Source organism: Macaca fascicularis, chromosome X (genome assembly GCF_037993035.2).
Source record: "Macaca fascicularis isolate 582-1 chromosome X, T2T-MFA8v1.1".
Classification (NCBI taxonomy): domain Eukaryota; kingdom Metazoa; phylum Chordata; class Mammalia; order Primates; family Cercopithecidae; genus Macaca; species Macaca fascicularis.
In genome coordinates, this window is record NC_088395.1 from 139,956,244 (window position 1) to 139,983,413 (window position 27,170).

The 27,170-nt window shown below is 40.5% G+C and overlaps 1 protein-coding gene across 1 annotated transcript in view; it reads right to left on the reverse strand.

Annotated features, from left to right (window-relative positions):
* The window catches only part of GPC3 (glypican 3), a 454,243-nt gene that overhangs the window by 132,177 nt on the left and 294,896 nt on the right, over positions 1 to 27,170 (reverse strand). The window contains exon 5 of the mRNA XM_005594608.4: positions 19,530 to 19,655. Coding sequence (XP_005594665.1) covers positions 19,530 to 19,655 — 126 coding nt within the window. The remainder of the gene's footprint in view (positions 1 to 19,529; positions 19,656 to 27,170) is intronic.

The following is a 27,170-nucleotide window of genomic DNA, read 5'->3' on the forward strand; positions in this document are numbered from 1 at the left end:
CCAACCTCCCAAGTAGCTGGGATTACAGGCACATACCACCATGCCTGGCTAATTTTTGTATTTTTAGTAGAGACAGGGTTTCACCATCTTGGCCAGGCTGGTCTTGAACTCCTGACCTCATGACCCACCTGCCTCGGCCTCCCAAAGTGCTGGGATTACAGGCGTGAGCCACCGCACCCGGCCTCTTTACCCATTTTTAAGTTATATTTTAATTGAAGAAAATATCAGGGTTGGAAAGGACCTTTGAAGTCATTCAGCCCAATGTTCTCCTCTTACAGAGGGGCAAACCGAGGCCCAGAGGCCAAACAACAGCAACTGAAGTTATTATTGGCATCACTGCTAGGGAGACAGGAATGAAGCTGTTACCTCCCCCAAACAGAATAGCAAAGAACAAGGGGGCAAGGAACTAGTCACATACCTCAGCAACATGAGGGCATTGTATGAAGGTCACTGAAGTTCAAAATAATGACCAATAATTGTTGTAAGACATTAAGTTCAGTTAGGCAGTCATAGTTTACTGAGGCAGCAAGTACATAATACATTTTAGAGAGACAGAGTTATGTGATGGAAAGAGCACTGGCCTTGGAGTCAGAGACATGGGTTCAAAGCTGGTGCCCCCACCTGCTGTGTGACTTTTGACAAATAATTAAACCTTGCTGAACTAGAGTTTCCTCATCTATAAAATAGGAATAATGCCACCTGCACTGTTTTGAGACTTGATATAATGAATTTTAGCAAATTGAGATAACATGTGCTTAAAACAATGCCAGGCACATAGAAAGTTCTATATGAGGGCTGCTGTTATTATTTTTATCACATGAAAGCACCACACACAGAATCTCAAATGCAGTAGATGTTCAATAAATGTTATTTGAGAAGAATCCCCTGCTAGGCATGGTGGCTCATACCTGTAATCCCAGCACTTTGGGAGGCAGAGGTGGGCGGATTGCTTGAGTCCGGGAGTTCGAGACCAGCCTGGGCAACATAGGGTGACCTCGTTTCTACATAACTTAAAAACAAATTAGCCAGGCATGGTGGCCCATGCCTGTGGTCCCAGCTACTTGGGAGGTTGAGGCAAGAGGAGCACTTGAGCCCAGGAGGTTGAGGCTGCAGTTAGTTATGTTGGTGCCACTGTACTCCAGCCTGGGTGGAGTACAGGAAAATCAGTCTCTAAAAAAATCAAAATAAAAAATAAAAAAAGAGCTTCCTGAGAGAGAAGAAATAAACCTTGCAACGAATAGCCAAGGGAAGCTTCAAATCCCTTCATCCCCACATTAAGAACTTAAGAAACGGAAGAGTATCAGTTCTCTTATTTTTGTCCTCAGTAAAGTATGGGTCAAGGCATGAGTAGGAATGGTTTATCATCAGGGAAAATGGGCAAGGGAAAAAGCACTGGAACTTTCTTTGCCATTGCGATTGAGCAATGATGTGTGAATGGCTGGCACTAAGCATTTAAGCCTAGCTGAGAGGAAGTTTTTAGCAGAGGTGCCCTCCCAAACCTTCCAGGAGACAGGGCATCATCTGAAGGGGAAATGATCAGAAAGGACTTCAAATGGTTCGAAATTAATTTTAGTTCACAGAAGAACTAATCATTCACCTGTGGCCCAGGGCAGCCCTCCAAAGTTTCCCGAGTGACCAGTTTTGGGCGTCAGAAGCCTGTTCCCCTCCCTTCTTCTCCCACAGTTCATATTCCTCCTCTCAGTGATAGAAAATATTCTGCTTCCACTTTGGATAACTGTCACAAGTAACGAATTAGATGACTCTTGAAAATGCCCACATGCTTTTTCAAATCTGTCTGTTCAGAATGCTGCTTTGTTTGTCTCCGGTCCCTGCAGGGCCCACAACAAACATCCATTCTTTAATGTGGTGATCTTCAAATTGAAGAACAGGACTCTCAAAGTCCACCTAAACAATCACTCTTAACTGACTCCAGACACGTTTGGGAGAGAGGCAAGTCTGAAACCAGAAAAAGTGCGCCTGGTGGGTTTTTTTCTTGTGTGGCATTTCTAGAATATGCAGTAAACAGAGAAAAGACTCCTCAGTGTTCTTTTGGATGTCTGGTTGAACTGTGGTTAATAAATTGCCAACTATCAGCCTCAAAAAACAAACTGTTTTCATGCAAATAGGTACTACCGATACACTTGAAAAGAAAGCTAAACATTCCTGCTACTGTTTTCTGTCAGCTCCTCTGGCCTTAGCCACAGTCACTTCCAGGCCTCAAACCTTCAACCTGCGGAATTAGCCCTACCCAGATCCCGAGCCAGTAGTGACAAGGGCAGGAAGGTGTTAGTTTAACTGACTCACCTGTCAGGCCCCAGGCTCTAGAATTAGTTTTGTTCCTCCAAGCCAGTATTTCATGTTTTTTTGAGTGAGCCCCGGGTGTTCAGGTATGACTTCCTCTTGCCAGCTGTGTTTTCCTGGGCAAAACTCTGTCCTGGGGCTCTTGTCTGTATTCATTTCTAGGCCCACTCCCTTACCCAGTACCTGGCACCCAGTATGCACTCAATATAATGTCTACTGAACTGACCTGAGATAAAAGGCCTCATCCAATGCTCAGTTTGTGTGATGGAGACTCTAAACTATTCTGCCTAATCCTTGTCAACCTGTTGTCCCTGAGGCCTTTCCCCCAAATCTGCAGCCACTGACTGAGGACCTACGTTACACTGGGCCCTTCGATGTAAATCTGTCAATGTGTCCCACCTGCCAGATCACACCATTTTAGAAACCAGGGGTAACCTAGAGAACAGCAGAGTTCCTTTTCTATACTCCACTGAGTGTCATCATCTATTCTACACTTACCTATTAAGCATCTACATAGCCCTGTTCTCAGCCACAGAACATTAGTAGTTGGAGGTCCTGAATTTTCCAATGTTCTGGCCCACTAATTCCAGCCTGGACTTCATGAACCAGAATTTAGTTTCTGCCTTGGCAAATCTGGTCTTCAGAAAAGGAAACATCCAACTGATGACTGTGTTGGATTCCCACTGCAAACTGGTGATTGAGAGTGTGTGGCCGTATTGCTTCATGAGACATCTATACAGCCACACTATCCTACATCACAAAATCCAGAGTGCTGGCACAAGGGGGCTGCCGTGGTTGGTGGGAGGGAAAAGAGACTACCAAGAATAAGGTAGCTAAGTGTTAGATTTGTCCAAGAACACTGGCTGGTCTTGTCTGCAGAGAGTAGAACTCCTCTTTCTATAGTCTTCCTAAACTCATGTCCAGAGTTTGAGAACCAAGGCTGCAGCAGGAGCCCTGAAGCAGCAGAAAGAAACATATTCACCAAGTCTTTGCCTGGTGGAAGCACGTGGCCATGGTGGGCATGGGCAGAGACACTGGCACAGGGGAAAGAGCCTATCTCTGCCAGTGTCCATATGTCAGGACAGCTCTGCACTTGGCAGGCCCAAGCCTTGCCCCACCACTCTCAAGTTGCCAGCAATAACATAACACGAAAGAATAACAAAGGGGGAGAAAAGGTGAACTGAAGTGTAAACTACCCCCACTCCAACTGCCCTGCTAGCTGCAGGTGCCCTTCACTGCTCAACTCTTTGCACCTGCTTTCCTGCTAGAACAAGTGGCCTATTGTGTGAGGCTGTACACATGGAGGTGCTAAGCAAACAAGAAATGACTCTTCTGACCATAAAGTAGATGGGATTCCAGGAAAACGTTACTAAGCCAAATAAAAGTGATTGTAAAGCACTTGGTAAAATATAAACTGCTGCATAAATACTTAATAAAAGCTCACAGCCATGTACACAAGGACAACTAGGTCAAAATTTACCCAAGTTCTCTAGCCTGGAGGGTGTTGGAAAGGGTGAAAGTTGTCTCTCTCCCTTTGGTTTTCTTAACCACTTTGTATTACTTTGCTCTTACCTGCCCTTCAGCCCTTGGCACTCCCCCGATGTCTCTCTCCTGTCACTGATATATCTCTGTGGTTAGAGGGCTTCTAATTTTCATTCTGGACAGTTGTGTCAAATATTATTGGGAGCAACAGACACTGAATTCCATACTTTTTTTCTGTTCAGAAGCCCCATCGGAGTTATGCAGTGCTATGGGGGAAACATTTTCTTTAAGGTTTAATTATGTGAGTTTCACCCAAAACTCTCCAACATTAGAAATTGAGAACAACAACTCTGACATCTCAAACAGCCAACCTACCTGCTCCCCTGTAGCTCCAATAATACCTGGAGGAGTAAAATGAAGAGCTCACTGCGGTCCTCATGAGAATGATTATACCCTGGGGCTCCTTTTGAATCACTTTCACTTTGGTCTACTTGGGAAGGCATCAAATTCAAAGTCATTAAGGTGGCTTTATGGTGTTCCCTTTCCTTTCACATTCCCTCCCCCATCAAATATCTTTGTTATAGGATCTCATAGCCCGTTAGAGGTGGAAAGTGCTTTAGAGGTGATTTTGTCAAATTCCTTTATTTTGCAAGTAAAAGAAAAAACAGAAGTGCAGTGACTTGTGCAAGGTCACACAACAAGTTCACAGTAGAGCTAGGACTCAGGTTGGACTCTCAGCCTAGGGCAAAGGTTTTTTGTTTGTTTGTTTGTTTGTTTGCAAGGACTCCAAAGTGCCACAGGGGATGCACAGGCAATGACTTTATTATCAGGGGCATGTGAATACGGGAGATTAAATGGAGAATTAGCCTCAGAGGCAGGTGAACGCCATTTTCTAGCAAAGGGTTGAAATATCTCTAAGAAGAACTCCTTCTTCCAGGGGATGCCGCCTTACAGACTTGAGAGGACATGAGAGCAGAGAAGCATGGTATAAGAGGCAGGAAATGTACGTCTACTCTCATGGACCAAGACTGGGCAGGGAACAAGGGAAGGATAGGGTATAGCATTATAGGCCAGAGAAAAGCTGGACAGAACACTCATTCCAGGTCTGCTGGATGAAGAGATTAAACCAAGCTGAGGTCAGGATTTCCACCAACAATAGGAAGAAGGTGAGAAGGCTTTAAACCTTGCAGGAGAGAAGCCAGGCATTTGACAGGCAGGACAGTGCTGTGGGTAAGGGATGGATTGGATGGGTTTGAAGCCCATCTTGCTGTGGCCTTTGGTAATTTGTTCAATGTCATCAGTAGAATCAGTAAAGTGTGGGTAATAATATTGTTCGCTTCAAAAGGCTGTTGTTGAGAATTAGTCAATGCATACAAACTGCCTAGCATATTGTGTGGCACTTGGGAAGTTCCACAGAATGGTTAGTTACTACTATTATTAGCCACTCTACTGTTTGAGTCCTGCTTTCTGAAGTCCCACTGTACCCTTAGACAGAATTTAAGAGAGCAAAGGGAAGAGGACAGTGATCAAAATGCATCAGGGAGGAAAAGGTAAGAGGAGTTAAAAAGCGAAGACAGAGAAACCAACAGAATGTGTGAGCTGCAGCTCTCCCAGCTCTCCTCCACCCCTTCAATGTATGTAAACCCCCATGACTGCATCTTTTCCCTATATTTTGTAGCTGTAAGAGTCATAGGTACCAATAGGTAACCAACCACCCCAGTTTGCTGGGACTGAGGGGTTTCCTAGGACTTGGCAAAAGTCTAAACCTGGAAAGTCCTAGGCAACCTGGAAAAAGCTGATCACTGTAGGAGCCAGAGGGTGTTTGCTTGTTGCTGTTATTTGTTTTAACCAGAGAGCAGGGCACTGCTGCTAGATGCTATCCACTGGGGTTTGAAAAAGCTGGGTTATCCAGAAGCCATGTATAGGATTTCTTAATGGTATTTTCTTCATGCCTATAAATGAAAAAAAAAAATAGGAGTTTCTTAAATAGATAAGTTTCTCCAGGGGAACATTAGCCAATTTGAGGAGGATGGTCTTTAGCAGGACAGTCACACAGCAATAGCCTCATTATCAATGATTCCTATTTGTATGCTTTGATTCTCTGACACATGCTATCTTTCTCCAAGTTCAATTCCCAGCATTGTTATTATATGTGCTTGAAAGTAATAAAACTGCATTTACTTTAAAATGATCTGTCACTCAGACTTTTCATTAATTTAAACTGATGCCACCAATCTCTCAAAGTATTTCCTTATCCAGGGCCAACTGGTTTAATTCAGCATCATGGGCTGATTTGTTTAAAAATAAAATTCGTGGGGATAGGTGGATTTGCTTAAAACTTTTTTAGGCTGGGTGCTGTGGTTCAAGCCTGTAATCCCAGCACTTTGGGAGGCTGAGATGGGTGGATCATGAGGTCAGGAGATTGAGACCATCCTGACTAATGTGGTGAAACCCCGTCTCTACTAAAAAAATACAAAAACCTAGCCGGGCGAGGTGGCAGGCGCCTGTAGTCCCAGCTACTTGGGAGGCTGAGGCAGGAGAATGGCGTAAACCTGGAAGGCGGAGCTTGCAGTGAGCTGAGATCCGGCCACTGCACTCCAGCCTGGGCGACAGAGCAAGACTCTGTCTCAAAAAAAAAAAAAAAAATTAAAATAATATTCCTCAAGTCCTTGAGAGACGTACAGAGAGAGATACTCAGGAAGCTGCTAAAGGGTCCATGTTTGTAAAGAGAGCCCACTAATGCTGTGTTGATTACCCAGTGTTCCATTTATTCGGGATAAAACCTCCCCCTACATCTGATCTACTCTTCTACACTAACATCTAGTAAACGGAGGGTAATTTATAATTTTCAAAAACATCTCATATGCATTTTCTTATTGGAGCCTCACAGCAACTCTTTGAGGTAGGCAGGGGAGGTATTAATTTTACAGAAGGAGAAAACAAAATAGAGTTTAAGTAATCTGCCTAATGATACAGTGATACCATGGGAAGCTAGGCCTAGTACTAAGGTCTGTTACCCGCAACTATGTCTGTTGGTTCATCCAACGAATTCAATATACATGTATAGAGAGTTTACTCTACAGCAGGCACAGCTAAGCAATGAGGTTTTATAGACGGAAGACACAGTACTACTCTTTTTTTTTTTTTTTTTTTTTTGAGACAGGGTCTCACTATGTCACCCAGGTTAGAGTGCAGTGGTGCGATCATAGCTCACTGCAGCCTCGACCTCTCGGGTTCAAGCGATCTTCCTGCATCAGCCTCCCGGGTAATTGGAACTACAGGCACATGCTACCATGCCTGGCTAATTTTTTGTATTTTTGGTAGAGACGGGGTTTTGCCATATTGCCCAGGCTGGTCTCAAACTCCTGAGCTCAGGCAATCCACCCACCTCGGCCTCCCAAAGTGCTGGGATTACAGGCATGAGCCACTGCGCCTGGCCCACAGTACTAGTCACTAAGGAGCTACTAGAAGATTACAGACAGACATGTAAAAGCTCTCAATATAGTGTCACTGGGGACATGCTAGAGAGAAGATGAGGTGCCAGCAAGCCTTAACCCAGACAAAGTTGTGGACAGGAGGATTCAGGGTCCTCAGAAGAGATGATGTTAAGGATAAGTAGGGGTAAGCTAGCCAATGGTTTTTTTTCTAGCCCATTCTAAGATGGTCCTTGTCTTAGTGCTCCCTAATAGTATTTGGAAATTAGCTTTTCAGCATGAGTTCTTACATAGTGCAATCCTCTATGCATCCCTCCAACCCCAAACTGCTGTATCCCTACCTCAGGTGGGAACACCTTACTTTGGCTCCTGCTGAACAGGTACTCATCCCAGCTCTAGGCCCGAAGCTGTGACTAGAAGCAAAGAGAACAATGACAAAATGGGCCAACAAGTGGCTCAAACCAAGAAAAAGTTCATTTGGGTAGTTTTTAAGATTCATCTGACCATGTGGATCACTAAGATCTGAGGGGGCAAAAAATAGGAAGCTCCTGTGACACTGGAGTTACAAATTAAAACAAATTTCCTTTCACAGGGAAATGAAACTACATTATAAAGGAGACAAACCCATGGATCAAAGCCATACTCACGTAAAAGAATAAAATTCATTGGCTTGAGAAATTGGGAAATCATGACTCATTTTAATGATCTTTCTCCTTTTCTACAAAGGCTAACTCAAGGGTGACAGAAAGGACTTTAGAGCACTGAACAACTAGTTTTGACCTGCAACTAGACTCATCATGGTTTTTAATGTAATTTAGGAAGATTGCCTGAGTTAATCTCTATAAAGCAGTAGTAGGAGAAATGGTTTAAGATGTTTTTGCTGTGAAACAAGATGCTGAAGGTAAGAAGGTCAGCCTAGTGCATACCCTTAGATGCAAATAACTCTCACTTGATCCTCAGTGGACTCAAATGCCCACCATTTGCACCAACCAGGACCAAGGATTGGGATTTTTGCTTTTGCAGAAAAGAGAGGAAATAACATAAAAATCAGAGGGGGGTAGGTGAGGCTGTTCCTGAAAAGTTAAGAATGGGTTATTGAAGGGAGCCAATATCAGGCCTATCTCCCAGTAAAGATCTTCAAGGGCTTTTTAATAGGTTTTTTTTTTTTTTGGAAGAACAGCAATAATAGCTACCATTTTTGAGAACCTAACTGTGTTCCAGGTACTATACTCCGTACTTCACAATCTCCTGGAATCTTTTCAACAAACTGTTAAGGGAGAAACTATTAACTCCATTTTACATGTGGGGAAGCTGAGGATCAGAGAAGAGGAGCTAATAGGTAATAGAGCAGGCATTCAAACCCAGGCTTTGCTGACTCTAAAGTTGTAAGTTTAAACACTTTAATACACTGCCTTACGTTGCCACATAACTCTATGTGCTTTTTGTTAATCCCTCAACTGTTCGGCTACATTTCTATCAGTAAAAAATCATCAGAGAAACTCAAACAAGATTTTGTACTTGCTGAAGTATAGGAAGAAAGAGCAAAAAATAGGAGAGCTACATTTCTTTTAAAGAAGCCACCAAGAGCTTGTACCCTAGGGAAAGAACTGTGCCAGTAGCAGCAAAGAAAGTGACACCTGCCAGTCATTTCCTGTGGCCTGTGGAACAGAAAAACCACCACCACAATCCAACGATCACAATCACAACAATGACAACTGCCAGAGGTGTTCTAAGAGCAGGGCCACTAGCAGGAAGCTCCCAAGAAAAGAGGCTTCCCTAACATACCTTTCCCTGTGCTTCACACTCCAAGTCCCAAGAGTCCACTTTCACTGATGCTCAGTGATTGACTATCAGAAATAAACTTTCTGAGTCAGAGAAATTGGACAAAAATGTTTCAGGGGAGTGTTACTGTTTGTGGAGGTCAGAGGTATTCTGATGAAGTGACATTGATAACACTAAAAGAAACTTACCAGGGAAACATCAGGACACTTATCATACTCAGCAGCCTTGTTTCAATCATTATTCAACTTACATGCTCTCTGAGGGGTGAATATAAAGTCATGACAGATTTCAAATTTGTATAAATCTACCAGAATGTATGCAGCCCAAAGGTTTTTGCAACAATTATGCTGACATCACTCAAAACAATTCTTGCTGGGCATGGTGGTACATGCCCATAATCTCAGTTACCTAGGAGCCTGAGGCAGGAGGATCGCTTAAACCCAGAGTTCCAGACCAGCCTGAGCAACATAGCAAGACCCAGTCTCTACAAAAAAATTCCTGGAACTCCTCTTTGGAAACCCCATTTAAAGCCAATATAAATGTCAGAAGAAGTAAACAGCCGTATTATTTTATCCTCTCCTCCAAATGAACCCCAAATGGTATAAGCCTGCTTAATCAGCTACCTCATTTAGCAGTTTGGTTCCCAAAGACTCACAGTATTTCCCCCCAAAAAATCCAGTTTACCTTTATGGGAAGAAACATGGCCCACACCTCTTCACCCTTACTCTGGACATTTACATGGGCTGCTCAACCATGGTATAATGGTAATGACAACATCAACACCAGCTATCAATTATTTAAGTGCCTATGTGCCAGAATTTATCTTCACAACGGCCCTGCAGAGTAGGTATCACTACTCCCATCTTATAAATAAGGTAACAGAATCTCATATTAAATGTTCTGCCCAAAGCACACAGCTGGTGTCTGAACCAGGATTAAAATATCCATCTGGGGCTGGGCGCGGTGGCTCACGCCTATAATCCCAGCACTTTGGGAGGCTGAGGAGGGCAGATCACTTGAGGTCAGGAGTTTGAGACCAGCCTGACCAACATGGTGAAACCCTGTCTCTACTAAAAATACAAAAATTATCCAGGCATGGTGGCACGTGCCTATAATCCCAGCTACTCGGGAGGCTGAGGCAGGAGAATCGCTTGAATCCGGGAGGCTGAGGTTGTGGTGAGCCAACATCGTGCCACTGCACTCCAGCCTGGATGACAGAGCTAGACTCTGACTCAAAAAAAAAAAAATCCTTCTGGATCATTCTAAAGACTGCACTCTTCCCAATATATATTAATCACCAAGTGTATGCTTCCTAACATTTCAGGGTCTTCTCACTGAAGACCTCAGCCTGCACCACTGATGATCAACTGGCTGAGAATCAACAACTTGTAGACGGCAGGGATCAGCCATAAACCCACAAGGCTTTTTCCAAAGAGGAGGTAGAAAAATTATTTGGAAGACTGGCAGCATCAGTGGAGTTCATCTGTCACTTACCAAGGCACTACCTTTGAAGGAGGCAATAATACTTAAGGGGCAGAGAAGCTCTAGTATGTCAATTTACTCATTTCTTAAAAGCAGATATATTTCTTCCTGGTTCCATCTCCTAAGCCTTCCAGGCTAAAATAGAAGACTTCTGATTCATGGAGCAGTGACAGTAAAAGGAGACAGGCCTTATCCAACCACCAGAATCACATTTCCAAGAGGAAATTAGGAGGTGATGTTTATTTGTTGAGGGTGTGGATATGCTGGGACCTGTTTTGGAGGCCCCCAAATGCTCTTCGTATCACAAAATGATCCAACTGAGCTCAACAGAGGCTGGCATTGTATACTAATAGGACACAATCTGCTTAAAGTAATAAGCTATCCAGTATTCAACAGGTTGTCTATAGACATATCAGTGTTGAGCCATGAAAATGTCTCTTCCTGCTACTTAAGACATGACAGTCAACCAAGTCTAACGCATCCTGAATGGAGCACACTGTATTAAGCCATCTGTCAACAGGATAAGCTGTGTTTCTCTCACTCAATTCTGAAGGTAAAGCTACTGTGTATGACACCATAATCTTAAGGGATAAATGTTACTGTATTGCCATGAGAGTATGTCCTGATAAATAGCTGTCACTAAAGACCACATCTAAGATAAATCGCTGCTGAAAAATATTCCAATCTAAGTCCATAGTGAGATTATTACATGGGGGTACTCTCCAAACTGATCTGTTCTGCCTTACCAGGATTTAAAAAAAATCATAGCTGCCATAAATATTTCATGCTATATCAAATTAAGTCATTTTCTGCATAATCCATTTCTCCTTCAAAGGCTTTCCAAGAACAATCTTGACTTATCTAAGGCAAGGTAGAATATGTAAACTGCCATACTAGCAAAGCATCGTTATACTTCAGTGTGTTCATTCTTGGGCACACACTCAGGCTAACTAGCAGTTCCCCAAATTGGAAAAAATGAAGTGTCATGTTTCTGCTCCTGGGAAAACTAAAGTAGAAATGAAATCCAAAAATGTCTTAGGGGGACCAGGAACTGTGGAGGTAGATAGTGATAAATCAAATACTGAAGCCCTATTTGTCCCTCTCTCCTTCCCACCAGCGTTTCATAAGCAGAGCCTCCTCCAATATAGGGGTAAAGGAAGAACTAGCCATGAGAAGAGAGAGCTGGGAGGTTGAAGACTATGTCTCAGCTTCTAACTCTCAAATCATCATGACAGTGGCCGAGAAGAGCTACTGAGTCTCACCTTCAGCATGACTTTAGTCTGGCTTATGCCTGAATCAATGGACTTTAGGACCTGACTCAGTGCTACTGAATATTATTTCCATTCTCCATTGTTTATGTTTTTCTGTACCCTCTTCCTCTTGGCTCTGTATGTTATTTATTTATTTCCTCATTGATGTTTGCATTGGCTATCCTATATTTAAAATTGTGTGGATACTGCCTTGGTCCTTTTGGAGAAAAGCCACACTATAAATTAAAACAACAACAACAATAACAAATAATAATAATAATAATAACTTATTTTAGCATGAGAGCATGGGGACGATGTATAGCAAGTGCTGCATACCACTGGCCTGTTCTGACATGACTAGAATGAGATGTGCATGTTTTATATGTATGCGTGAGTATATATGCACTTTAGAATATAGGTCTTTTTTTTACTTAATCTCTTTATTACCAGATTGAAGATTCTGAAGGTCTTTCCTTGTTTCCATGTAAACCAGTGAAAGACTTTTTCGTATTAGAAATTTTTAGGTACAACATACACTACTTGGGTGATAGATGCACTAAAATCTCAGAATTCACCACTACATAATTGATCCATGTAACAAAAACCCATTTGTACTCCAAAAGCTATAGAAATAAAAATTAAAGAAAAGAAAGAACTGTGCCCCCAACCAAATTCTTCAAAACATACTGTGTTGTTAAAATAATTGCATTATAAAAGCAGAATCAACTATTCTCCCTTGTCTTTCCTAGATCATAGGGGAGAAAAGAAGCTATTTCGGTCATTTAATTGTTTGTATGATTTTACACATCTCATGAATTGGGTGTTGATGGTTCTCTCATATTCACTTCAACTTGCTGACATGCCACAGTCTATCCTTCCAACCCAGCAGAAAGGAAAGAAAAATGTTTCCTTACTGTGCTTTTCTGAAACATCCAGAAGGTTTTGAGACAACGGACAAAACTCTGAGAATTAACACAATTGCTTTGCATATTCCCAATTCTGCCTTCTCAATTAAGCAGAGAAATCCTGAAGAGGCATTAGAAACAGTGGAAGACTTGTCTGGTCAGTGGAAATAAGAGAATTCAGAGTGTGTGTGTGTGTGTGTGTGTGTGTGTGTGTGTGTGTGTGTGTGTATAATTTCTCAGGTGAAATGAGAGGTAAGATTGCATAAGATAAAGAGGAGGCAGATTCACCACAACTTACCCCTGCAGATCTTAGGGAGTTTATTTAGTAATGCCAGCTGCCCCATGTAAGAGTGTCAGAGTCATCATGAGAGAATTAAAGATGAACATGCATTTATAACATAGTTTTTTTTTTTTTTAAGAAATGGGGTCTTGCTGTATGCCCAGGCTGGACTGAAACTCCTGGGCTCAAACAGTCCTCCTGCCTTAGCCTTCTGAGTAGCTGGGACAACAAGCACGTGTCACTACGCCCAGCTCCGATTCATAATGAACAGAAGTGGCTATGTAGAAACTGTCAGTCAGAGAACAGCAATATCCTGGAGCTGACATCTGGAGCCAGGCCTATCTGGCCCAGCAACATGATAAAGGGGTAGCATGAGCAGCTCCAGGTGAATCACAAAGGGAACTAAGGTATCATGCCACAAAGTAAAGTACAAGTAGCTGTCTATGCAGAGTTGATAAGTCTCAAAGTCACTAGGGAAATATAAACCCCTATGGGAGGTGTGCTAATTGTAGGAGAGGCCAGCTGACTACAAACAGAAGGCTGAGACAAAGACTCAGGGGAGAATCATTGCAAAGGATTACAGAGATGAGGTCTGGTGATAGGCTAGCATTTAGGTTGTGCTCAAAGATGATGGGGATGGGAGGCCTATAGGTTTGGCTGACCTGTCTTCAAGGATAAGGGTGAGCTAAGCTGAGTGCAGAGGTAGTGAGAGAGATCTGACAGAGAAGTAGTTGCTCAGAGTTTATATAAAAATGGATAAAAACTGATGAATGGATAAACAAAATACGCTATATACATGCAATTGAAATATTATTTGGCCATAAAATGATAAAGTACTGATATGTGCTATAACTTGGATAAACCTCAAGAACATAATGCTAAGTGAATGATTCAATTTATATGAAACCCTTAGAATAAGTAAATCTGTTGTGACAGAAAGCAGATAGTTGCTTGCCAGGGGCTGGAGGAAAGGGGAAATGGGGCGTGCCCATTAATGTACAACAATGTTTCCTTTTGGAGTGATGAAATGTCTTGGAACTAGAGAGAGATGGTGGTTGTATAACATTGTTAATGGACTAAATGCCACTGAATGGTACACCTTAAAATGGTAATTTTGTCATGCAAATTTTACCTCAACACACACACACACACACTTGCGTCTGCACACACACACACAATACATATGGATGGGGCCTCTGTTGTGATACCTCTAAGAGGAGCTCTCCCTGGATTGCTGGGGAAGAGATGGGTTGATTTTCTTTTTTTGTTTTTGTTTTTGTTTTTTTTTTTGAGACAGAGTCTTGCTTTGTCACCCAGGCTGGAGTGCAGTGGTGCGATTTCGGCTCACTGCAAGCTCCGCCACCCGGGTTCACCCCATTCTCCTGCCTCAGCCTCCCAAGTAGCTGCAATTACAGGCGTGAGCCACCGCGCCCGGCAGAGATGGGGGTGATTTTCCTTCCTCATCCTTCTCATTAGGTTGTCAACTCCTTAGCAGGGGCAGGAGCTGGATTATACTTATCAAGGTATGCCCTATTATATACTAAGTGCTCAATCTGTGTGGAATGAGCCTGAATTATCAGATTTTTTTTTTTTTTTTTTTTTTTTTTTTTTTTTTTTGAGATGGAGTCTTACTCTGTCACCCAGGCTGGAGTGCAGTGGCATGATCTCAGCTCACTGCAACCTCCGCCTCCTGGGTTCTCGGCTCACTGCAACCTCCACCTCCTGGAAAGCAATTCTCCTGCCTCAGTCTCCCAGCAGTTGGGACTACAGGTACGTGCCACCACGCCTGTATATATATATATATACACATATATTTTTGTATTTTTAGTAGAGATGGGGTTTCACTACATTGGCCAGGCTGGTCTCGAGCTCCTGACCTCGTGATCCGCCTGCCTCTGCCTCCCAGAGTGCTGGGATTACAGATGTGAGCCACCATGCCTGGCCTATCAGATATTAAATGTAAAGACAAAACACCTTTTTTTCCCTCAGAAACTAGGGGTTTTTGAACATATATACTTTAACCAGTTTCTGTGTTATACTAATCTAAACAAGCGTCAAACTCTGTTTACCAATTTATAGATTCTAAACTAATTTATAGAAACTAAAACTAATGTATAGTTGCTCTGTTATACTAATTTATAAAGTATCAAACTATCCAGAAGATGAATGAAAATTCAATCAATTATCCAGATATTTGGCCTAGCAAAAAGGGTGTTTGAGAATGACTTACAAAAACGTTCGCTCTTCATTTGGGTGTTATCAGGGCAAAAATGGCATTTACCTATTGGGAAGCCCAGTGTTAACTCAGCAATCTGGGTTCCTTTATCTTTCTCTTGGTCCCAAGGACTCTCTAATTGAAATTCTCTGTAGTTTGACAAAGGCAGAAGCTGGAGGATCTTTCTGCCTTTGGCATTTGTAGGAAATCTTTGCCTGTAGGATATGCTGGTGGCTCACATAAAAGAGGATATCTCACATGCACCCAGTTTGCTAATTTGAAGGTTTCTCGGCTAAGTCCTGGTAGACAAACCAATGTTTATCTCAAGTCCAGATGGGGTGGTGGTGGGAAGCTGAGAAGGATGAATGATAGGCTTATGTGGTGGTACTCCCTAAGACTGAATCGGTGTAAACATTTTCTTCATTCATATTTCAATCGACTGCATTCATAAGAGATAAAAATTCAAATGATGGAAAATATGACCTTATTTAGAGAGACAAGGAATTAACTCTTTAAAAGTTGAGTGATCTATACATCCATAGTAGGCTACAAACAGCTCTAATAACCCAGCTGACATGAATATTGCTCAGTATTTCTCTCAACATCAATATTTTCCTTTTGATCAAGTGTCTCCACTGACAAGTCTCATTCCCTATCAGGATCCTTGATTTTCGTAATTTTTCTTGACTAAAAGTAAAATTTTTTACAGGCACACAAATTTGACCTAGAAAGATAACAAAGTTACAACCCATTGGACAATAGGAAGTGGTAACTGTTACTTAAGACTAAATTAAATGAGAAATTTATTGTAAAGCTCTGGAAAGAGGTTTCCACTATAGATGAGACACAAGTGCAAAGCTAATCTTTATAAATGTTACAAATACAGGCCACACGTGTCTTCAGGCTAAAGAACTTCATATTATTAAAGGTATATTCCTGAGTAATTTAAAAAAATTAGTTTAACATTATTCCCTAGTTTTATCATTGCATTAGGTCAGCAATACAAGTACAAGTTAATTATAACCTGAGGTTACTAACCAAGAAGGAGTCACTTCCTGGATTACACTACCCTTATTCTGTCTGAAAATATGTTTGATTTATTTTCTTCCTCCCTTCCTTCCCTTCATCCTTCCTTCCTTCTTACCTCCCTCCTTTCCTTTCTTTCCTTCCTGGATAGTATATATTAACAATAAAAGTCATTTTGAAAATAAAGATTTTTCAGAAATCAGAAATATGAATAGAAGTTTGGAATAATAGCTTTTCTCCTACTACAGTATTTATTTTATTATTTTGTTCAATACCTTAAGGCTTAAAGCTAGCAAATGTAACAAAAATATTTCAGTTACCAGTTATTTTAATGATATAAAAGTACATTCGGCTAACTTTTGGACTCATTCAAATTTAGCAGGCTTTGGATTCCACCATTTGATAGAAGAGAAATTTCTTGGTTCCAGGGCATCATCCTTCACTAAAGTGTACCAAACATGAAGTAGTTAGTATGAGCAAAATTCAATAAAAATTCCAATAATTCAAAATACATAGGCCTGGGAATAAATTATTTTAAAATTAACTAAAACTGGATCAATCTGATTTTTCACCATAAACAACAGAAGATAAATCCAGCAGGGTTATAATATTTGCTTCAAACAATCACAATGAAGAAACAAATATTAGTGCTTGATATTGGATAAGTGCTCAAATATTTGTTAGAATAAATACATGAATGAATGAACACATCAGTAAATAAATATATTTGTAAAGTAAAATTTCCTTTTTAATAAGAGACCCTGGTTAGAAGATAAGCTGCTTAAAACAAATATTCACGAGTTGTTCATTTTTCGCTATAGTAACATAACATTGGACAAGGTACTGGAATGGTTTCTCATCAAGTTTATGTAAGAAGCACATATTTGATCTGTGGATATATTCTTTTTCAAATAGTTATTGTTTGTATCAGTTTTAAAGCATCAGCTTTTTATAAAGCCAAATACCAACTGCTTTTCTCTGAAAATTAAAAAAAAAAAAAAAAAAAAAACATGTTCATGATTCTTCTTAGTACCTGATGAGCTTTTACGATAACAAATACACATTATTTCTCTAGTGCATGGAGCCATTAATCCTTCCAGGCTGATTTACATTTGCTAGAGGGAAGTGTATCTCCATACAACTTCAATGCCTCTTCCAGGGTGGCATGCAACCTTATTTGCATTGTCCCATGTCAGTAAAATAGCATAGATGAGGAATAAGCTATTTTCTGACATATCTTTTGTTTTGCGTTGGAAAGAGGAGAAGTGAAGGGGAAAGGGGGAAAAATAGAGACGTAATATAAATTGAGCTTCCAGTATGTGCCAGTCTGCTAGGGGCTTTTCGTTTATGACCTCTCCTAATAGTTACAATTCTGTGAGATGTTCTTCCCTTACAGAGGAAGAGGATGTTGAGACTTTTTAGGTTAAGTGACTCACCCAAGGCCACAGTTAGTAGCAGAACTGAGAGGCAAACCCAAATTCATCTGGCTCCAAAGCCTTCCTCTTTGCACTTCATTATACTGCTAATAAATTCCATTCAGCATTCCATGTCCTGGTATTGGGTCCCACTAGAATGTAAACTCTTCAAAGCAGCTAACTTGCCTTTTTCGCACTTGCATCCCTAGCACCTAGCTTGGTGCCTAACACATAATATCTCAAAACATAAATGTTGAAGGTATGAATGAGTGAATAAATTAATAAGAAAAAAATACACACAGACTGTCAGACCTGGAGGGGCTCTAATCCAACCATCTCCTTTTTTAGATGGGGGAAAGCAAGGCCTAGAGAGATTAAGTCACTTGCCTTTGGTTAAGCAACTAATTAGTGAAAGATTCAGAACTCGATTTCGGGTCTCTTCTGTATTCTCCTCTACAACATGCTACTACTTGTACAAACATTTTCTAAAGCATGTTCATCAACTCCTTGTGGTTTCCTAAGCATTGTATCCTCTTGATTTAATTTTTTAATCGCAAGCATTCTTCCCACATGGAAAGCAATGGAGGTTAGGAATACCACTAGCGCACCAGAATGAAAACTCTGTGAGGACAGGAAATTATGTCTGTTTTGTTCATTTCAACAGGCTTGGCACTTAGAAGGTGCTCAGTAAATACTTGCTGAATAAATGAATATAATGAATATATATGATTTCCTTTTCAGTGATGAGCAAATTCTTCATAGATAATGATAGCATAGATTATATGAATGAATATTAGGCCGGGCGGAGTGGCTCATGCCTGTAATTTCAGCACTTTGGGAGGCTGAGGCAGGCGGATCACCCAAGGTCAGGAGTTCAAGACCAGCCTGGCCAACATGGTGAAACCCCATCTCTACTAAAAATACAAAAGTTAGCCAGGCATGATGGCGGGTGCCTGTAATCACAGCTACTTGGGAGGCTGAGGTGGGAGAATCACTTGATCCTGGGAGGCGGAGGTTGCAGTGAGCCAAGATCGCACCATTGTACTCTAGCCTGGGCAACAAAGTGAGACTCCGTCTCAAAACAAAACAAAACAAAGCCAAAAAGACAAAACAAAACAAAAAAACACCAAAACAAATGCTCAATAAAATATTTCAATAAAATTGCTCAGTGAAATAGTATTCCTCTTTCCCTCCCTTTTCTTCCTTTCTCTATCTTCATCTGTAAAATGAGGGAAAATAACAGTATTCATTTCATAGGATTGTTATAAAGATAAATAATACATATAAAGCACTTAGCATGGTACTTAATATACAATTAACTCTCAATAAATGATAGTTATCAAGATGAATGTGATTTCTTCAAATCAAATACATAAGGACCCACATAATGAGGAGATGGAAGAATCGAAGACAAAAGAAAGTTGTTTTATGCTTTAAACTCTGTAAAATTGCCTTCAGACACAGTTCTCTATGTGTGTCAAACTTTGCAATTTCTAGGAGGGCTATAAATTATAGACATCATCTAAAATATCATAGATGTTTTCTCTTTTTCTTGGAGAGTCTCGCTCTGTCACCCAGGCTGGAGTGCAGTGGTACGATCTTGGCTCACTGCAACCTCCACCTCCCAGGTTCAAATGATCCTTCTGCCTCAGCCTCCCGAGTAGCTGGGACTACAGGCTTGCGCCATCATGCCCGGCTAACTTTTGCATTTTTAGTAGAGATGGGGTTTTACCGTGTTGGTCAGACTGGTCTCGAACTCCTGACCTCAGGTGATCTGCCCACCTCAGCCTCCCAAACTGCTGGGATTACAGGCATGAGCCACCGCACTCAGCCTCATAGATTTTTCTAGAATTTTTCTTGTGAAATTAATGGAGACAGAAGACATAATTAACCTTTATATAAACATATGACAATTATTCCTCAAATATTGCTATATGTAACTTTCAAAAAAGATCACCTCTCCACGAGTTCTTGTCCATTCCAGCAAAGGGTGTCGTTTTCCGCCACAGGGCTATGGCTGCAGATGTAGCCAGGCAAAGCACTATAGAAGCTGATGAAAGACTTCAACTTCTGAATTAGTTCCCTAAAAGAAAAACAAAACATCTGCGCATAAGAGGCAAGTAAACTCAGTATGAGAAAAGTTTAATTTCCTTATCAGCATGACAGAAAGGCTCTGCCAGGCTGATTAGAGCAATAAATGATTTTTAAAGACATTCTTGGCTACAAGGCCACAGTTTAGTTTTTTTTAAAAAAATCAATAAAATGATATTAGAAAAAAAGTTGCCTGTCATATAAGGTGCTGTTTCTATCAGAAGGATGATTTAATTCCAACATTCATTTTCTAAGACGTTCCACTTCCATTTTTTTTATTCAGAATGCTGTTACCTACATTTTCAAAGGTGCTGATTACAAGGCACACTGGAGCACTACATATCTTTTGGTTTCTGAGTGTAATTGGGTGCATTGATTGTAATTTACAATGCTATTACCCTAGAGGTGGCCCGTTTCCATATAGGCTCTAGCTAATGGTTGCAGATCAGAATTGCAGGGTGCTCAGAACAGTATAAGCTCTATGAAATTCTCCTGGCAATATAGTCAGAGCAACTCACATCTGCCAGAAAAGAAAGGTTTCTTTGTTCTTTGTATATTGTGGCTCCTGTGAGGGAGAGGGAGCAGGGTGGGGGACGATTCTAGTATATTTTATTATTTATTTGCTTTTGCTTTTGTGCTACATATAATAAGACAAGTGTGTGCGTGTGTGTGTGTGTGAGAGAGAGAGAGAGTGACAGAGAGAGAGAATATATTATGTCTGCAATTGTATGTAAACACACACACATAAATACCAGAAAAATTTCAGGTCTGTTATCTCATTTCAGATGTACATGGATACACAAAGTAATACTCCTTAGACTGGAGAGAAGTGGGTATGTTTAAAAAGAAATATTAAAATATGTAATAGAGGTACAGTGGTAAACAGACAAAAATAAAACACACTTTATTTTCTAAAGCAATGTTACTGATAGAAAATTAAAGCATCCTTCACATCCAAATGTATCTCATGTCTATACTAAGTTTTTGGAGACTCTATTCAGGGAATTTTCTGGCAGTGGAGTAATTATTCAATATTGTCTCCAGGCTAAGAATGGACTGGCCTGATGTATAGGCCTCTATAGGAACCAGAGGCCTGAATATCATTTGGACACTGGTGGAAGTCCTTAGCCCAGAAATGCCTTCTGGGAGTTGTTCTCAGATCTGGCCAAATGAGGAAGACTGATGAAAATATCCTCTTGTACTTAATTTGATTCTTCATTTTATTACTGCTATGGTTTAAGATGGCTTGTCCTCACGAAAACTCATGTTGAGGCGTGGTCCCCAAGGTGGCAGTGTTGGGAGCTGGTGCCTTTTAGAGGTGAAAATGGACTTATGTCTGCTTTGTAAGCCTGGGTTGGTTCTCCTGGGAATGGATTAGTTACCAGGAGAGTGGTTGTTATAAAGTGAGACTGCCTCTCATATTTGTCCTTTTCACTTGTGCTCAGTTCCCTTTCCTTTTCTCCACCATGTTTTCACATGGTATGCGGCCTTCACTTAGAAGGCCTCACAAGATGAGGCCGCCCAATCTTGAACTTCCCAGTCTAATAAATAAACCTCTTTTCTTGATAAATTACCCAGTCTTAGGAATTCTGTTACAGAATTTACAGCAACATAAAACAAACTAGGACAATTACCATAAAACTATTCATTTCAACTAATGATTTAAGAGGTTGGGGAGGGAGAGAAAGGGTTCTCAGCATAGATTCACAAAGGCTTGGGTCACTGCAAAGTCAAGGTGATGGACAGAACAACTCAAGAAAGGTTTTTGGGACATATTTAACTTCTGATACCCCACAAGTTGCTTCCTGTTATGCCTGTACCCCCCACCCCACAGCCTACCCCTGGTGTCTGAGCACCATCAATCTCCAAAAAGAAGAGGCTCAATACAGAGCTCTGAAAATAAAAGTCAACATTATAGTTTCTCATAGAGGAAAAAGATGGGCTCAATTAACAGCTAATAGGAGAGATGCTCTGTTTTACAAGGTAATAATGCAGTTCCCAAGAGTGGATGCTGAAAGAGTAAAGGCTGAGTCTAAGTAATTCCCCCCACTCCATAAGGAAACTGAATACGGCCATTAGTCTACGGGAAACAATGGCCCTCTCTTAAAGGAAAGAGTTTCCCTTAGGCCTTTCCCTACCTCCAAACCCCCTCTCACTAACATAGCACATGGCAAGAAAAATTGAACCCATGGCAAGGCCTTCCATTTTGATTTCCATAGAAGTTAAAAAAAAAACAAAAACACCCTGAACTTCTCCCAACCCTTGCAGTTTTCTTGGTGGATCATAAAGATTATTGACAACTTGAAGAAGATCTAGATGAGGTTCGATCTAAATGTCAAGGGAATGAGGGTCTGCAATAAACATAAGACCTCCCACTTTAGTATAGAAAGATATTACCTGGAAGGATTAAGATAAAAATCTAAGAAAACCACAAAGACAGTGAATATATTACTCTCGTCTCACACTGCTATGAAGAAATACCCAAGACTGGGTAATTTATAAAGAAAAGCCAGCGCTGCATGGCTGGGGAGGCCTCAGGAAATTCACAATTATGGCAGAAGTGGAAGCAAACATATCCTTCTTCACATGGTGGCAGGAAGGAGAAAAATGAGTGCCAAGCAAAGGGGGGAGCCCCTTATAAATCCATCAGATCTTGTGAGAACTAACTTACTATCATTAGAACAGGATGGGGGAACCACCTCCATGATTCAATTATCTCCATCTGGTCCCTCCCATGACATGTGGAGATTATGGGAACTACAATTCAAGATGAGATTTGGGTGGTGACACAGCCAAATCGTATCAGTGAATAATGTGAACATAGTCTGAGTTATCATGTTCTAGAACTCAGGGAATCTCTTTGAAAGTTGAACAAGTTAACTTGGAAAAATAAAAGGTTATCCTACTTTATTAACTCCACAGGGCATATAGGATGGAGACAGAAAGAGACTGTGCTTTAAAAATTTACTTCTGAATTAGTTATTTTGAATTTGTTATTTTGAATTAGTTATTTTGAACACAGTTTTATTTTGCAACCATGTTAGAATGATTGGGTTCTCAGAACAGCCCCTTCAAACCTGTTGTGAGTAGTAGCTGAGAGCACTGATTATGGAGTATGACTCAGCTGAGTTTCAGATGTCAGCTATGCCCTCACTTACTGAGCAGTGAAATCTTAGGCAAATTCTAAGCTTCTCTGAACTTTAGTTTCCTTATTTGTAAAATGAAGATAATGATGATACCTATCTTGCAAGTTTACTGTAATGATTAAAAGAGACAATGCATGTAAAGTGTTTAGCATAGTACCCACACAAGTAAGCACACAGTAATCACTCTACAATGTTAGCCATTGCCAATATTACAACATTATCATGAATCTGTAGAATAGAAATATATCATTGATATTGTTTGGCTGTGTCCCCACCCAAATCTCATCTTGAATTGCAGCTCCCATAATTCCCATGTTTTATGGGAGGGAACAGATTGGAGATAACTGAATCATGTGGGTGGTTTGCCCCATACTGTTCCTGTGGTAGTGAATAAGTATCACGAGATCTGATGGTTTTATAAGGGGTTTCCCCTTTTGCTTGGCTCTCATTCCCTCTTGCCTGCCACCATGTAAGATGTGCCTTTTGCCTTCCGCCATGATTGTGAGGCCTCCCCAGCCACATGGAACTATGAGTCCATTAAACTTCTTTTTCTTTATAAATTACCCAGTCTCAGTTATGTCTTTATCAGCAGTGTGAAAATGGACTAATACAATCACATATATATGAAATACACATATTATATTCCAGATAAATTCATGTATGCAGGACAATTAAAAGTTTTTCAAGTGCTACATAATTTTATGTACAATAAGATAATTAAAATTACTCACTTTTTTGAGGTAGATATTAATAAGTACAACCATATTCTCTCCCAACAGATTTTTCCTGGTATTCTTCCCAAACCAGTTAGCTACTGGGCTGGGTAAACCTCTTGACTTATTTGGTACAGCAGTTTGAATGGTCTTTTTCTCTGAGCCTGGTAGGAAGGTGGTGGTGACCCTGACAGGGATTTGTGTCTAAGAATTTAAGCACTGGATGTGGAGGGCTAAAATGAAGTCAAGTTAGAAAAAGATAGATTATGGGCTGGGTGCAGTGGCTCACACCTGTAATCCCAGTACTTTGGAGGCCAAGGCAGGTGGATCTTTTGAGAATAAGAGTTTGAGATCAGCCTGGCCAGCATGGCAAAACCCCATCTCTACTAAAAATACAAACAATTTAGCCAGGCACAGTGGTGTGCACCTGTAACTCCAGCTACTAGGGAGGCTGAGGCACAAGAATTGCTTGGACCTGGGAGGCAGATGTTGCAGTGAGTGGAGATCACACCACTGCACTCCAACTTGGGTGACAGAGTGAGACTCTGCCTCAAAAAAAAGAAAAAAAAGAAAAAGAAAAAGATAGATTAGTCATCAGAGAAATGCAAATCAAAACCATGAGATACTACTTTACACCCACTAGAATGGTTATGATAGACAACAACAAGTCCAGTGAGGAGATGAATAAATTGGAACCCTCACACATTGCTGGTGGCAATGCAAAATGGTACTGCCACTGTGGAAAACAATCTAGCAGTTCCTCAGAAAATTAAGCACAGAATTACCACATGACCCAGCAATTCTACTCCTAGGCATATATCCAAAAGGATTGAAAGTAGGTACTCAAATAAGTTTCTGTTCATGGCGGCATTATTAACAATAGCCAAAAGGTGGAACAAGACAGATGACCATCTACTGACGAATAAACAAAAGATGATTATATATATATATATATTTATATATATATATAATGAAATACAATGAAGTATTATTCAGTCTTAAAAAGGAATGAAATTCTGAATGTGCTACAATATGGGTAAACTTTGAAAACGCTATGCTAAGTGAAAGAAGCCAGTCATGAAAGACCATGTATTCTATAATTCCACTTTTGTGAAACGTTCAGAATAGGCAAATATATACAGATATACAGTAGATTAGTGGTTGGTTAGGACTGGGGAGATGAAGGTTGAGGAATGATAGCTAAAGGGTACAGAGTTTCTTCCTGAGGTGATGAAAATGTTCCCAAATCTATTGTGATGATGATTGCATAACTCTGGATATACTAAGAACAATTGAATTACACACTTTAAATGGATAGATTATATGGTATGTGGATTAAATCTCAATAAAGCTGTTACCCCTGCCCCTCAAAAGAAAGGGTAGAGAAGAGGTGAGAAATATGTCTTAGAGAAAGAGAGGGTTCTCTATTATGGGGAGGGATGCCCCTTGGAAGAATGAAAGAGACATGGAGAAAAGTTGGGAAAAGCCAGATTGGATGCAAATAAAATAAACATATAGGTGGCGCGGGAAGAAAAGAGAAATTTGTAAAAGCTGCCGCTTCAGTGCTGCAACAGCTGTAAACAGTTCAAATATATTTCTTCCTCCATCTTCTAAAATATTTTGTTTTCTTTCTCATTGTAAAAGAAATACATGTTCACTATGGAGAATTTAGAAAATAAAGAAAGATAGAAAGAGAAAAAATTCATTGTCCCACCAGACACAGATAATCACTGTTAATATTTCAATGTATTTTGCTCTAGATTTTTCTCTTGAGTAAAGTTTTACATTTATTTCTTTAACACCTATTCTTCTTGATAGGCTTGTTCTCTGAGTTCTTTTTGGTTCTTAGTGTGTATGATCTCCATTAGAATCCGCTTAGAATCCAAGGTAGATTTGACTAGAAGGACCTCAGAATTAAATAAATCCTGGTTCTCAACTAATTCCCAGGCCCTGTGGGATGAGACAGTACCTGCCTTTTGAAGAACAAAGAGTAGGTCTCCAGCACAGTTCGCAAACTGGCAAATATCTTAGAGTCCCAAAGGACAATGTTACCATTCCTTTATGGAAAACCTTCTGAATTACTGTGAGAAAATAAATCTTGGTCTCTAAAAGAAACTGATTATTGAAAATAAGTGTAGACATACTGTTTTGGAGAGTAGGGAAGAAGACTTTACAAACTGTTGGAGAGTTAATGAGCTTTTCAAAGGACAGCAACAACAAGGGATAATGTTCTCTGACACTACAGCAGCAGTGTGACAAAAGTAGTTTACCTCCCACCAAGTTTACTGGGCCTCTCTCATCTCTCCTCTTCTTTGTCTCTTCCTGTCATTCCTTTCTAAACTTGTTCCAGCACAAGAATTAAGTGTATTTTAATATTTTCTTAAATAAAGATTTATATTCCTCTGCTTATAGTTTTAAAAGAGGAGTTGAATATTTCCATTTTTCTCTTTTGTCTTTAAAGAAAGACACATGAAACTAAACTAAGTGACATGTTAACTACCCATGTATGACACAGTCCAGATTTTTTTCCTTTGTGCTAGTAGCCCATGACAGACAACAAAAGAATCTCCACCTGTGAACTAAGACAGTCTGCTCAACTGAATTGTTCCAGGGGAAAAAAAAGAGGATAGAAAGTTTGGACAATTAGTTGCCTGGGATGGGAAAAACAATTTGATTGAAGGGAATGTTCTTTGACTGTAATTCCACTTTATTCTAATACATACATGTCAAACATAGCATTGACATACAAATTCTGACACCTACGGCTCTCAGACAGATCCAACATTTGCTTACGACAGCCTGCTCAGGAAAAAGTCTCTTCCTAGAGGTTTCCATTCAATGTGTTAAATGTGGAACTAAAGGATAGGGCCCCTTTGCATGCACAAGCCATTTTCAAATATGGCAGCTGAGTGCACGTGATCTTCCCTGGAGGGCTTCCATCATCCTGAAGAGGATCATCCCTCCCCTTCTTTGGTTGCAGGGGAGGGGACTGTCTTTGCTTTCTTGCAATGATTTGCTTCGGCAGGCATCAAAGCAGTACTAATTGGAAATCACTGCAAGTAAAAACAGTTTTTCATCCCTGACTGCAGACCTGGAACTTTTTTCCTTTATTATTAAGGCTCATTTTTTTATCTTCATGTAAAGTAATATGAGCTTATTATTTTTAAAAGTTGACAATGCAAGAAAAGTACCTAAACTAAAATAACGAAAATAGGAATGACATAAGATCATGCCTAATTCTGCTGGAGAGAGCCTTTCACAGTTTAATCCCAAACTAGAGCTTTCTACCGTTCTAAAGACTTGCCCATACTTTTTCTCAGTGTTCCCTTTGCCCAGAATGCCCTCCTTTCCTTCCTCAATCTGCTGAGTTTGTTTGAACTTATCCTTCAGGCTGAGCTCAAAAGTTACCTTTTCCAAGAAGTCTTTCTTAATGCTCCCAGGAGAAGGGCTATCTTCCCCATCTGTGACACTGCCACTCTTTTGCACATAGCTCTGATTTGGCACTCACCCCCAGTGTATGGAAATTATTCATTTGCATGTCTCCCTCCCTAACTAAGCTAGGTGCTCCTTCATTCCTCAGAGCCTAACCCTTACACAATGTGAAGCATAGAGATGGTGTTGACAAATGTTGAAAGAAGTAGAGGCCTA